Source organism: Thamnophis elegans, chromosome 1 (assembly GCF_009769535.1).
Source record: "Thamnophis elegans isolate rThaEle1 chromosome 1, rThaEle1.pri, whole genome shotgun sequence".
Taxonomy (NCBI): Eukaryota; Metazoa; Chordata; class Lepidosauria; order Squamata; family Colubridae; genus Thamnophis; species Thamnophis elegans.
Window position 1 is genome coordinate 10,440,787 of NC_045541.1, and position 13,304 is coordinate 10,454,090.

The 13,304-nt window shown below is 39.0% G+C and overlaps 1 protein-coding gene across 9 annotated transcripts in view; it reads left to right on the plus strand.

The window, feature by feature from the left end:
• ANKRD44 (ankyrin repeat domain 44) overlaps positions 1-13,304 on the plus strand; it is a 183,399-nt gene that overhangs the window by 147,793 nt on the left and 22,302 nt on the right. For all 9 annotated transcript variants that reach the window (XM_032210432.1, XM_032210464.1, XM_032210492.1 and 6 more), the window contains 5 exons: positions 3,707-3,908; positions 6,627-6,705; positions 8,795-8,912; positions 10,578-10,791; positions 12,079-12,166. In XM_032210432.1, the coding sequence (XP_032066323.1) occupies positions 3,707-3,908; positions 6,627-6,705; positions 8,795-8,912; positions 10,578-10,791; positions 12,079-12,166 (701 nt within the window). The remainder of the gene's footprint in view (positions 1-3,706; positions 3,909-6,626; positions 6,706-8,794; positions 8,913-10,577; positions 10,792-12,078; positions 12,167-13,304) is intronic.

Consider the following 13,304-nt stretch of genomic DNA (forward strand, 5'->3'; position numbering starts at 1 on the left):
ATAAGGTCAAATATCCTTCTGTTTCTTATCTAAAGTACAATGGTTAATACTTATGATGAGACTTCTTTTCTTTGAGACATATCCAAATCTCTGTAGCCAAATTCAAAGCCCAAGATCTCCAAGTGAAAACATTGCATGAAAGCTAACGCTTTCTAAAGCTGAAGCCTCCTCTTAGAGATGGGGAAAGTGTTGAAATCGGTTTTGGTTAAGTTAGTTTGGGGGCTGATATAAATATGCTACTAGTTAAAATAACAAATTCAAGAACTGTGTGCTGGTTTATTTCTTCACTATGTTCAAATTATTCATATAAGGAATATCTATAGTCTGTAACCAGAGGTGGGTTCCTACCAGTTCACACCTATTAGGTAGAACCGGTTCGTCAAATTTACCAAACTGGTTAGAAGAGGTTCCACCAGTGGACCCGGAAAGCAGGCCACACCTACAGAAGAGGTTCCAAAAAATTTTGAAACCCACCACTGGCAAGGATCTTGTAACTTGACAGCTTTAAGACTTGCATACTTCAATGCCAGAGTTTCTGAATAGCTACTTGGACCAACCTAAGTACTAATTCATAATTTCATATCCAGTCACATGGGTGGCAAGCCACTCCCATGCGGTCACATGGGTGGCAAGCCACTCCCACAAAGGAGGCCACACCCACATAGTAGGTTCCAACAATTTTGGAAACCCACCACTGTCTGTAACCTTCAACTGGATGAAATTATGCGTCTCAGGGCAAAATGTTTTCAACCAAAGTACCTTACATGAACTAACCTACAGAATGCTGGGACCTATTACTACAAAGAGAATGAAATTTTTATAAGTAATTTTTATTAAACTTTTTTTAAAAAACAAAATATTTATTTATTCAATTTCTATTTCAGTCAATGACTCTGGGGAATCTGTGGCTGCTTCAGCATTGCCAGGCTTCTGCTGCTACCACACTGCTGGGGTCATCTACCTGCTCCTTTAGAAGGGGAAGGGGAAGGAGGGAGGGAGAGAGGAAGGAAGATTTCCAAAGCTCATTACCACTTTCCCACAAGGAAATTTAAGGGAAAATCGATAGGAAGTCATAACTCACTCCAGCTCCAATTGATTTTTTTTTGTTGCTAGGCATGGTCATTCTAGTTCTCTGTTTAGTTGAGGAAATACAGTATCTCTGAAATGATGATCCAATGGGCCACAGGTCCTCTAGTTAATATTAAATGCAGCTTTGTGCACTTTGGGATTAATTTCAAGACATCTGTCCAGCTGCAGTTCTGGATACAATCACAGTTAGAGAAGCAGATGTGGGTAACCAAGCAAAACTGTGCCATGGCGAACAGTGGGTTCACTTCAGAAGTGGGTTCCTACCAGTTCGCACCAGTTCGGTAGAACCGGTTCGTCAAATCTACCGAACCGGTTAGAAGAGGTTAGATAGATAGATAGATAGATTGTTTATTTGTATGCCGCCCTTTTCCCTGGGGGGACTCAGGGCGGCTCACAATCCAAAGGAAGGGGGGGAAAACAGACTTTTACATATAAGACAGTACATGATTAAAACGCAACATTCATACCATTCGGGCGGGTTACAATCTTTAGCCCCAGGCCTGACGGGATAGCCAGATTCTAAGGGCTGTGCGGAAGGTCTGGAGGGTGGTGAGGGTACGAAGCTCCACGGGGAGATCGTTCCATTGGGTCGGGGCTACCACCGAGAAGGCTCTCCTCCGCGTGGTGGCCAGTCGGCATTGGCCAGCGGATGGAACTCGGAGGAGGCCTAAACGATGAGATCTAATGGGTCGTGTGGAGGTGATCGGCAGTAGGCGGTCTCTCAAGTACCCAGATCCACTACCATGAAGGGATTTATAGGTTCCACCAGAAAGCAGGCCACACTTACAGAAGAGGTTCCAAAATTTTTTGAAACCCACCACTGACACACACACACACACACGCACACACACACACACACACTCTCTCACATAGAGAAAGAGAAAGAACGGAAGAAAGAAATAAAGAAAAAAGAAAGAAAAAGTGAGAGAGAGATGAAAGAAAAAAGGAAAAAGGGACAGAGAGACAAAAGAAAGGAGAGAGAGAGGAAGGAAGGAAGGAAGGAAAGAAGAAAGAAAGAAAGAATGAAAGAAAGAAATAAAGAAAGAAAGAAAGAAAGAAAGAAAGAAAGAAAGAAAGAAAGAAAGAAAGAAAGAAAGAAAAAAAACACATGGCCGGCAAGCCACTCCCACCAGGTCACATGGTCGGCAAGCCACTCCCACAAAGAAGGCCACACCCACAGAGTAGGTTCGAAAAAAATTTGAAACCCACCACTGGTTCACTTAATGATTGCGGCCTTTGTTTAACTACCTTGGTGTTTGCACTTATGACCATGTCCATTTAATGATTGCCTCAAAAAAGTCATCACATTGGCAAGCAGGTGTATGGCTAACTCCATGAGGTTGTAACTGGAGGACTACCTGTGAAATACTCACTATGGAATCTTAGAAACTTTTGAAGGTTTAAATTGAATTGTTTATATATAAGTTATTTACAGTTAACTTGCCCACTGCTGAGCTGCCCTCTCAAACTGTTTCAAGGATTTTTTTTTTTTTTTTTGCAAAATAGTCGGCCAATATTCATTATCACATGTACAGAAATACATACACGGAACAGCTTACGAAGTTTTCCCCTCCAACTAAAGTATGTGCAACTTTCCTTTTGCTGTGATTATGTAAACTGATTAAAATTTTCTCTTCAACTTCTAGTCCAGGTGCCTGACTGTGGCATCTACCTTGCCTTTTATCTGAGACTTTATCTTAGCTTTTTTTTTGTTGGGGGGGAGTGGTACTTGTTGATGGTTCTTGGATTTATTTATTAGTATTTCATTTCTCGGTTATCTTTCTTGTTTGATATTATATGCCTCCAGTGGTGGGTTTCAAATTTTTTTTGAACCTACTCTGTGGGTGTGGCCTCCTTTGTGGGAGTGGCTTGCCGGCCATGTGACCTGATGGGAGTGGCTTGCCGGCCATGTGTTTTCTTTCTTTCTTTCTCTCTCTCTCCCCACCTCTCTCTTTTCCTTTTGTCTCTCTGTCCCTTTTTCCTTTTTTTCTTTCATCTCTCACTTCTTTCTTTTTTCTTTTTTTCTTCTTTCTTCCTTTCTTTCTCTTTCTCTTTCTCTCTCTCTCTCTCTGTGTGTGTGTGTGTGTGTGTGTGTGTGTGGTGGGTTTCAAAAATTTTTGGAACCTCTTCTGTAGGTGTGGCCTGCTTTCTGGTGGAACCTCTTCTAACCGGTTCGGTAGGTTTGACGAACCAGTTCTACCGAACTAGTGCGAAGTGGTAGGAACCCACCTCTGTATGCCTCCCAGGGTTCTTTTGAATTAGTGTAGGTTATAAAAACATTTTTTTAATTTAGATTCTTTTCTGTTGGAATGCATATATTACTTATTTCCAAAAATTATTCTAAATTCATTTAATTTTTAATAGGTTAAAATTCCTACAGGGTTACTTTATGTACCAGTTTTAAATCATCTTCTAAAAATGCAATTCCAGAGAAAAAAACCCTGAAAGGTATAGTTTATTTTGAAGAGGTAAATACCACATTGTGAAAGAGGTTTTACTAGACTAATGAGATTTCCTCACTGTTTCAGTTTTCATATCAGGAGAAATCTTGGTGTATTCTCAGTGTTTAGACTCAGTGAAAAATCACTGGTCTTAAGTACTTCATTTTATTTCCTAGGCCTATAATGGTCACCATGAAGCATTAGAAGTGCTGCTTCAGTCACTAGTAGATCTGGATATTAGAGATGAAAAAGGGCGTACTGCCTTGGACCTTGCTGCATTTAAAGGACATATGGAATGTGTTGAAGCGCTCATCAACCAGGGTGCTTCTGTCACAGTGAAAGATAATGTCACACAACGGACCCCACTCCATGCCTCAGGTAGGTGAGATGCTATTATTTTGATACACTGACTACAGTTAAAAAGAATGATATGCAGAAAAGCTTTGACAAAGTTTGGTTCCTTTTTAAACAGAAAAAAAATATTACCTCCTTAGAGGAGTGGGAGAGAACCAGAGGTGGGTTGCTCCCAGTTTGGCCTGGATCGGGAGAACGGGTAGTGGTGGCGGAGGGAGGCTCCCTCCACCTGCCCACCTCATGCGCACAAGAAAAAAAATATTACCTCCTTAGAGGAGTGGGAGAGAACCAGAGGTGGGTTGCTCCCAGTTTGGCCTGGATCGGGAGAACCGGTAGTGGTGGCGGAGGGAGGCTCCCTCCACCTGCCCACCTCATGCGCACAAGCGCACGAGCAAACCGGTAGTAAAAAAAAAAAAATGGAAACCCACCACTGGAGAGAACTGCAGCAAAAATTGCAAACTGTAATTTACATCTGGTCCTGCTGATATGCTAAGGTCACTTTGTGTATTGTATGACCTCAAGAGTTCTACATAATAATTCAGGTTGAAGAGAGAAACAAATTATAGCAATTTTAGAAAATTACTATTTCACATGAGTTCTTCGTGAATAAGAAAATATAAGAGTGGAAGTTTTTTCCCCCTGGAAAACCTCCTTCTTTCTTGTGTGTCAAAATAGTTCTAATTTACCACCAAATTCTTGTCTAGCCTAATGTATACCCCTCCCTCCCTCCACCCCCCCCCTACCCCCCTCCTCCTTCCCCCCCCCCGACTTCCCAGAACCCGTACACGGTATGGATTTTTAACAAACACAGTCTAAACTCTATTGAGAAAAAAGAGATAAAGAAATTAATGACATCTCTACATTGATCTTAGCTTCTTCTTGCTGAGCTAACTTTAAACAATTTAAATCATTTCTGATCTTAAGCATAGGCTAACTGGAATTTCTTGGTCCCGTATTTATTTTGTATATAGTCAATCCATTTTTTCCAGTCTCGTTTATATCTCTCATTTGAGTGATCTTTAAGATATGCCGATATTTTAGCCATCTCGGCTAAGTTTGTAACTTTCAATGTCCATTCTTGAGTTGTAGGCAAGTCTTCCTTCTTCCAGTATTGCGCCACCAACAGTCTTGCTGAAGAAAACCTTCTTCTTTCTTAATGAGCTATGCTAAAAATGATTTTTTACTAAATCTCCCAAAATGAAGAAATAAAGTAAGCACGTCTTACAGGTAGTCCTTGATTTATTACCACAGTTGGCACAAGGAATTTCCTTCGCTAAGCGATACGGTCGATAAGTGACTAATCCTATGATTGTGCCCAATTTTACAATCTTTTATGTCACAGTCATTAAGCGAATAACTCTGGCCACTAAGTGAATCACACAGTTGTTCAACAAATCCAGTTTCCCCCATTGACTTTACTTATTGGAAGCCAGCTGGGAAAGTTATAAATTGTGGTCATGTGACACACACACACACCCCGGTACTCTGAAACCATCATAAATACATGCCTGTTGCCTAGCACCTGGATTGTGCTTACTTGAGCATGGGGACACTACAATTGTAAATGTGAGGACCAATCGTGAGTCACTTTTTTTAGTGTCACTGTAACATCAAATAATAGCTAAATAAATGGTTGTTAAATCAAGGACTACCTGTATTCCCAAAACAGAGATGATGTGACTGGACAACTATAGTGAATCATGATCCTTGAATCTTATTACCAGTTCATCAAATTATCATAATTTATTGCAGGGTTGAGCAGTAATAGGTTTACAGATCTTCTGATCCCTGGTTGTGCATGATCATTTTGTCTAACCAAATGGTGCCCCAACATTTCATAATTATATCACTGAAATGAAGAAAGCTTAGCATAACCAAAATTGGATTGGCCCGTGAAGTTCCACTCAAGTTCTAGTCCTTAGAACAAATTCCTAGGTTCAGAATTCTTCCCCTCCTGAACCAGACTCCAGTTGGTACTCCAGATGTCAGCAGGCTGTGAATTAGATCTGTTTTTCATCTTGAGTTGTACTTGCTATTAGGCATTTTGAATTTAGATCAACACATCTGTAATCGTAACTGTACTTACTTCATTTTCCTTATACCCTAGTTTAGAATTGATTATACCGTATATTGCCATTTATTTTTAGAGTAGTTAACAAATAAACCGAGTGTATATTATTTTGTATTGAAATGGTGCATTGTCTTAGCATGGCCTGATAGAGACCTCTGTTGGCTAAATACAGGTTTACATTGTCCACCAATAATAGTTGAAGCAGACCATATTTGACTATAATTAGATAGGATTTCTTTATAGTAGAAACTCAAAATTGTTGCTGCTGTTATTTTCCATATGTCTTTGGATGCTACTAAAGTGTTGAAAACAGTCTAAAAAAATGTAATGCGAGTACAAAAATATGAATGTCATTTCTCAACTCTCTATTTTCTTACCCCATCAAAGACAATATGTATTTTTGCTCTTCTTTCTAATGGCAATCAATATTTTTGGAGAATAAGCATTAAATAATTAAATTATTAATGAATATAAATTAAATTATCAAAATGCATATCTAAATTTACTTCTTATATTAGAAGATGAACTTCAGGAGTCAATATATAGGGATATTTTTCTTTCTTAATGAATTAATCAAAAATATTTTCTCCTAAATATTACTTGATACAAGTTTCTCTCTTTCATGGCTTTTATTTGAAAAACATTTAAAGTATGTCTTTCCTTTTTTATAGTCATCAATGGGCATACATCATGTCTACGGCTTTTATTAGAAGTAACAGATAACCCTGACGTAGTGGATGCCAAAGGACAGTAAGTTTATTTTATTTTGAAATTTACAATTTGAGTGACCTTGAGATCATTTTAAGCAGTAGCACTTCGATATCCATCGTGGCTATGTCCTCGTTCAAGGATGTTCAGAAGTTAATTTAATAACTTCAAATTAAGGTAAGCATAGCCTTCCCACGCCATGGCTAACCAATTCACGGTGCTGCTATCAGTTCTTCAGTAATAACACTGGAGTCAAAGAGGAGAAAAGGACACAACCATTACAGCTGGTAAGAAACTGGTAACCAAGGACAAGAATCACGGTTAAGCCTGGATGAGACAAGAAATAGAAAAAGCAAATTTGCAGCAACCCTAAGGAAATGAGATTATAATTGGTGTTGTGCTGCCAATGTATATCCAGTAGATGTTCTCTGGGATTTCTGCTACAGAAAGCATTCCACCCCATGCCAGATGTGTGTTTTTTATTTTACATCTTAGACAAATGGTAGTGAGAATAAAAGTTTGAAGTAAAGGACTCTTTAGGAATGCAGACTGAATGTGTCTCCTATTAATATGAACCAGAATCTTGAAAGATGACCCTACTCTAACTCCCCATGAATCACTCTTCTTGGACTCAGTTCTTGTATATGTGATTATATCCTATAGCAGTGATGGCGAACCTATGGCACGCGGAGCCATTTGTCAGGGCACGCGGGGTGCTGCCCTGTCAGCTGGCCAGCTGAGTTCACCCTTTTTAAAATACATTTTTTGCCCTCCTCAGGCTCCGGAGGTTTTATAGGAGCCTGGGGAGGGCGAAAAGAGCCTCCCCAGACCCCCCCCGAAGGTCCTCCAGAGGCTTCATGAGCTTCCCTGAAGCCTCCGGAGAGCAAAAATCCAGTCCTACGGGCAAACCGGAAATTCGGGAACGGACTTCCGGTTTGCTTGGAGGGTCATTTTGACTGCTCCAGAGGCTTCAGGGAAGACTCCTGAAGGTCCCTGAAGCCTCCGGAGGGCTTCCGGGAGGGCGGGGGAAGCTGTTTTCGCCCTCCCCGGGCTCCTATAAAGCCTCTGGAGCCTGGGGAGGGCGAAAATAGCATGCAAAATGGGGGTCATGCCTGTAGTGCGCGCATGCGCACTTGAGGGGGTCACACATTGCATTATGGGTGTGGCATGCCCGCATATGATCCCCCCCCCGTGCTCCCCACCTTATGGCACGCAAGCAAAAAAAGGTTCGCCATCACTGTCCTATAGTTTAAGCCAGGAAAGCCAGCTGAGAGACTTTGGGTCACACCCTCTCTTTTAGCCTAGCCTACATCTCAGGGTTGTTGTGCGAAAAATAGGATGAAGGAGGAGGATTAGGTATTTTTGCACCATTGGCAGTTTCAAAAGGAATACAGGTGGCATAAAAATCTAGTAAATAATAAAAATAATTAAAAACCTTTGTGCATGTAGAAAAATAGCATATATTTCTGTATGCAATCAATCTCTCTCTGGCTTCCCTATGCCTCTTCCCCTGAGAATATACAGCTGTGAATTGCTGAAGGGTAGAAAACCTTCTAGATTTTATAAATTGATTCTGATAATACTACAGTGTGACAAAGAATTAAAATCTAGAAGCTGGTTCATAAATATAGCCTTACGTTATGGGCAATAGAATAGATTGGAACCATAACTATCTGTCTATCGAAATGTTTAAATGATTTAGATTACATTTAGTCTAAATGTCTAAATCTAAATCTATCCATTTCCTCGCATGATGGACAAATTCAAAATGGACAAATCCCCCAATAGATATGGGGAAATGTTTCCACATAAATCTTTTTATGGAGGCTCTGGCCATTTTAGAGTTTAGAATACCCAAACAGAAACAATTAAGTTAGGAAATGCAGCACTAGGTAAAGACAAATAATCAGAAATAAACATTATGCTGCTCGTTTTTAGATTAAGGACAAAGATTGAATATCAATGCTTCATAAACCTCCAATATTACCGAATCTAGCTATCTCTGGCAACATATATAATAACTAATGGATATTACAATGTTTGGAGAAGAGGTAAATACTTTTGGATAATACATTGAATAAAGTCAAATCAGGAATATATCATGACGGTTATGGGCCTCTCATTTTTTTAGGACTCCACTGATGCTAGCTGTGGCTTATGGGCACATAGACGCTGTTTCTTTGTTACTTGAAAAAGAGGCATCTGTTGATGCAGCTGATATCCTGGGATGTACTGCTTTACATCGAGGGGTAATTTCTCGTTTCTCTATCCTGTGTTTCTGCTGTATGTTTTTTTCAATTGCACATATGCCTAATAATGATAGAGAAGAATACAGAGCACTAAAACTGACTTTGATTCTAACATATATCATGTAAGTCTCTGAATGCAACCTGCTTAGGAGAAGCCACAGTGATATGCAAACCTCTGCTAGAAACTGCTGTATTAACTAATTTTCTCAATTAGTCCTTTTTTAAAAAAAAGCAGTGTTATATAAAAGAATGGATATGATTGGAGAAAAAAATATGACAAAAGCTGTGCAGTCCACAGTTATACTCTGAAGGAAGAGTTTGCTCATATTTAAAGGTAAATATATGTTAGAGTTGGGAAAGATATCAGAAAACTGCCTTTATGAAGATGCAATCAAGTTTCTCAGGTAGAAATTCTTAGCAGAATTTTGCTAATCTAAATTTTAATTGGTTATTACAAAGGCTTTAAGGTTTTATGATGATTAGAAGAAAAACAGTCCTATTGGAGGGGGCTTGGCTCATAGCTTTACAACAGTGTTTCTCAACCTTGGCGACTTTAAGTCCTGTGGACTTCAACTCCCAGAATCCCCCAGCCAGCTGGGGGATTCTGGGAGTTGAAGTCCACAGGACTTAAAGTCGCCAAGGTTGAGAAACACTGCTTTACATATAGGTTTTGTCAATAATTCTCCATCCAAAGCACAGTGGGTTCATAGTAAGATTGTGTATGCCTACTGACATATGTCGATGTATTTATAGCATATCTAATTTTCTAAGTTTTTCCTCTACTTTTCAAATTTAAACAATAAAATACTTGGAACATGTTTTTTCAAAGATGCCTCCTCCTCATATTTATTTAATTAATCATTATTGTTTTCAAGTAGCCCAATTTTTACAATTTTCTTATATTTCCAAGAATGCTTGGGGGAAAATTAAAACAATTTCTAGCAGTTCAAGATGCATCATCACCATAAACATTTTAGATTGCCTCTTGTGGATGTTCACCAAAAATGTCACTATTCCGAGCATGCTTGGAACACTTTTGAAAGTTGTTGGGTTTGTACCGGTAATGTTAAGGGCTCTTGGTCTGGAAGGACCCTTGATGCATTATGTGACTATATTTTTTATAAAGAACACTCTGAGTATTTCTTTTCATTAAATATTTAGCAATAGCAGTTAGACTTATATACCGCTTCATAGGGCTTTCAGCCCTCTCTAAGTGGTTTACAGAGTCAGCATATTGCCCCCACAGTCTGGGTCCTCATTTTACCTACCTTGGAAGGAGGGAAGGCTGAGTCAACCTTGAGCCAGCGAGATTTGAACCGCCGAACTGCAGATAACAGTCAGCTGAAGTGGCCTGCAGTACAGCACTCTAACCACTGTGCCACCTTGGCTCTTTTAGAGAAGACAGTATCCAATGTCCATATTCCCATGTATGCAAGTTACTAAAAAAAAATCTTTGTCACTGACTGTCCACTTAGAACATGTTTTATTCCAGAAAAAACCCAAATCTTTATCATTAATATTTCAGACAAGCTTTTTCAGTTACTACAAAAAAAAACAGTTTTTGTTTATATTTATTTAGGATTGTTGATTATCTTGCATAGCTTTATGAGATGAAAGGCATATTTTACTAAAACGAATCTAATTTTTAAATTTTATTTGAAAAAGATTATGACAGGGCATGAGGAATGCATTCAAATGCTGTTGGAACAAGAAGTATTAATTCTGTGTAAGGATGCCAGAGGCAGGACCCCTCTCCATTATGCAGCAGCTCGCGGTCATGCCACATGGCTGAGTGAATTAATGCAGTTGGCACTTTCGGAAGACTACAATTTTAAAGATAATCAGAATTATACACCATTGCACTGGGCTTCTTATAACGGTAATCTTTTATGCCAAGCAGATATTTAATACTGGCTATTAAGTTTGGTGTGGAAATTGCATGCAAAGAGAGATTACAGAGCTTGTAAAACAATAGTTGTATCTTGTTGTAAATTGTTAGAGATTTGGCACCGTTCCCAGATCAATGCCACGTCTTTATGATCTGCATTGTCTCCATTTGACAGCTGACCCAATTTCTTGTGAATGGTCCAGTTTTCAATCTGACACTGAAGCTCTAAGCAGTTTTTCAGTTGGTCGGAATTTCCCTTCTCTGCCACTGTGTTGCAATACAGCAACTCTCCGGGTTAAGAAAGCCCCAGTTTAAGGATGACCTATAGTTAAGTTAAATGTTCAGTAATTCAAGTTAAACTTGCAATAGTTCAATTCATGGTTCCACCACAAAACCGTGGTAGAATAAAGCGCGCTCGACGAAAGCGCGTATGTGACGTCATCACAGCGCGATGAAAACATCGCGCTGTGAGCGGTAAATTTAAAATTAAAGCGAAAACCTTACCCTAACCCCCCCACACCTAACCCTAAACCTAACCCTAAACCTAACCCTTAACCTAACGCTAAACCTAACGCTAACCCTTAACCTAACCCTAAACCTAACCCTAACGCTTAACGTAACCCTAAACCTAACCCTAACCCTTAACCTAACCCTAACCCTTACCTTTATGTGAATCGGCTTGCTTTAATTTTATTTTATTTTAATTTATTTTTAATTTTTTTCGTCGCGCTGCTGCTGATGTCACGTACGCGCTTTAATCGGGCACGCTTTAGTCTACCGCGGTTTTGACGGGTCACGCAATTCATTGTATCATACTACTAAGACATTATTATACAATAATGCTTTCCTGGCTTACATACAAATTTGATTTAAGGACAGACCTGGGGACATTCTTAAACTGGGAACTATATGTATTTTGAACACACTGATGCTTTGTATTGAGCAATATGATGGAATTGTGGCCCTCCCAAACAGCAGTCCCAGTGACTTTTTTATATTACCAAATGAATACGATTATTTCATTTTTAAAAATCTCAAAGCATATGCAGACTATCTCAGATTGAGTAACTTGTACCTTCATTTCAACCACTTTGGAGAAGTTTCTTCTAGTCAGCCTGAGCAATATGCTGACTTGAAAATAGTGGGCACCGTTTTGATTCTGGATAAAGTATCTTCAGAGAATCCATATCAAACTGAAAGATAAAGCATAGTTCTTTTGACAATACTGAGCACTTTTTTTTGTTTTGGAACTTGAAATTATCATCTGATCTCTTACAGGAAATGAAAACTGTATAGAGGTACTGTTGGAACACAAAGCTTTTCGCAACTTTCATGGAAACACGTTTTCTCCATTGCACTGTGCGGTGTAAGTAGAAATAGCAGTAAATTTCACTTCCTATATAGCCTAGGCTGTGTGCCAAGTTAAGCTGGAATTTAAAAACAATAAAGCTTTGAGACAGTACTATTTTTATAATATTAGTCCCCAATCCACTCATGCACACAGTTACAAGCAATTAAAATGCCTTGTCAGCAAATTTCTGTAGTAGGAAATGAACCATTTTCATTATACTTTATGTAGTTTTGATTGCCAGTTTTTCTGTACTATAAACTTTGATTTCGAATTGTGCTCTGAGGATTTTAATAAAAGCAAAAGTAAAGGTGGCTTTGACCTGAACTGAACATTAATGAGACAGGATCATAATTATCTTCATTTTTTGCCTATAGTACAAAAGTGATTGGCCATTACTTTAAGGCTAATGTCTATAGCCTATAGTCCAATATTCTCTGTTGATCACCCATCCAAGTATTAAATGGGCATAGATCAGAAACAGGAAAAAGTCTTGGGACACCTTGCACATGAACATATTTGCTATAGAGACTTTTGGAGTTATCTCATGACAACTGAGTAGGTGTTTGATCACTGGAAATAAATTGTAGAAAGTTTACTTAGGGACAGTGATATTGTTTGATTAGTGATACTATGTTGACAACTCCCAATCTCTCTTCAATCAATGCCTGGGGGATGTTATTATCCTTAATAATACTGTTAGTACATCACATACTTTTTCCGTATTTAGCTCCCTTGTCTGTAAGTGTATTATTGTGGCTTTGTCTGTTATTGCTGCTAAGTAGCTGTGAAAGTAGCATCCCAGACTGCCAGAGTTACATGAACAGGAAAGCTATAATAAGAAGCAAACACACACACACACACACACACACAAACATGTACCTTGCTTTAAATGAACATCTTTTAAGGAAGTCATTTCACACATTTCTATTGAAATTATAGGAGGTCTATATATAGTATATAATACATATAAAGGGTAAAGTGAACATACAAGGAAACAAGAAAGTGGGAACTGTCCTCACTCATGTTTTGATCCCCCCCCCCCCCAATACCTTATGCATTTATTGTAATTTCTGAAAAAGCCAATGGAGCGTGGTTTGTGTGCATGAGTGGTTCCTTGTTCATGAATATGCACATATAGGCAGTTCTAAGGAGA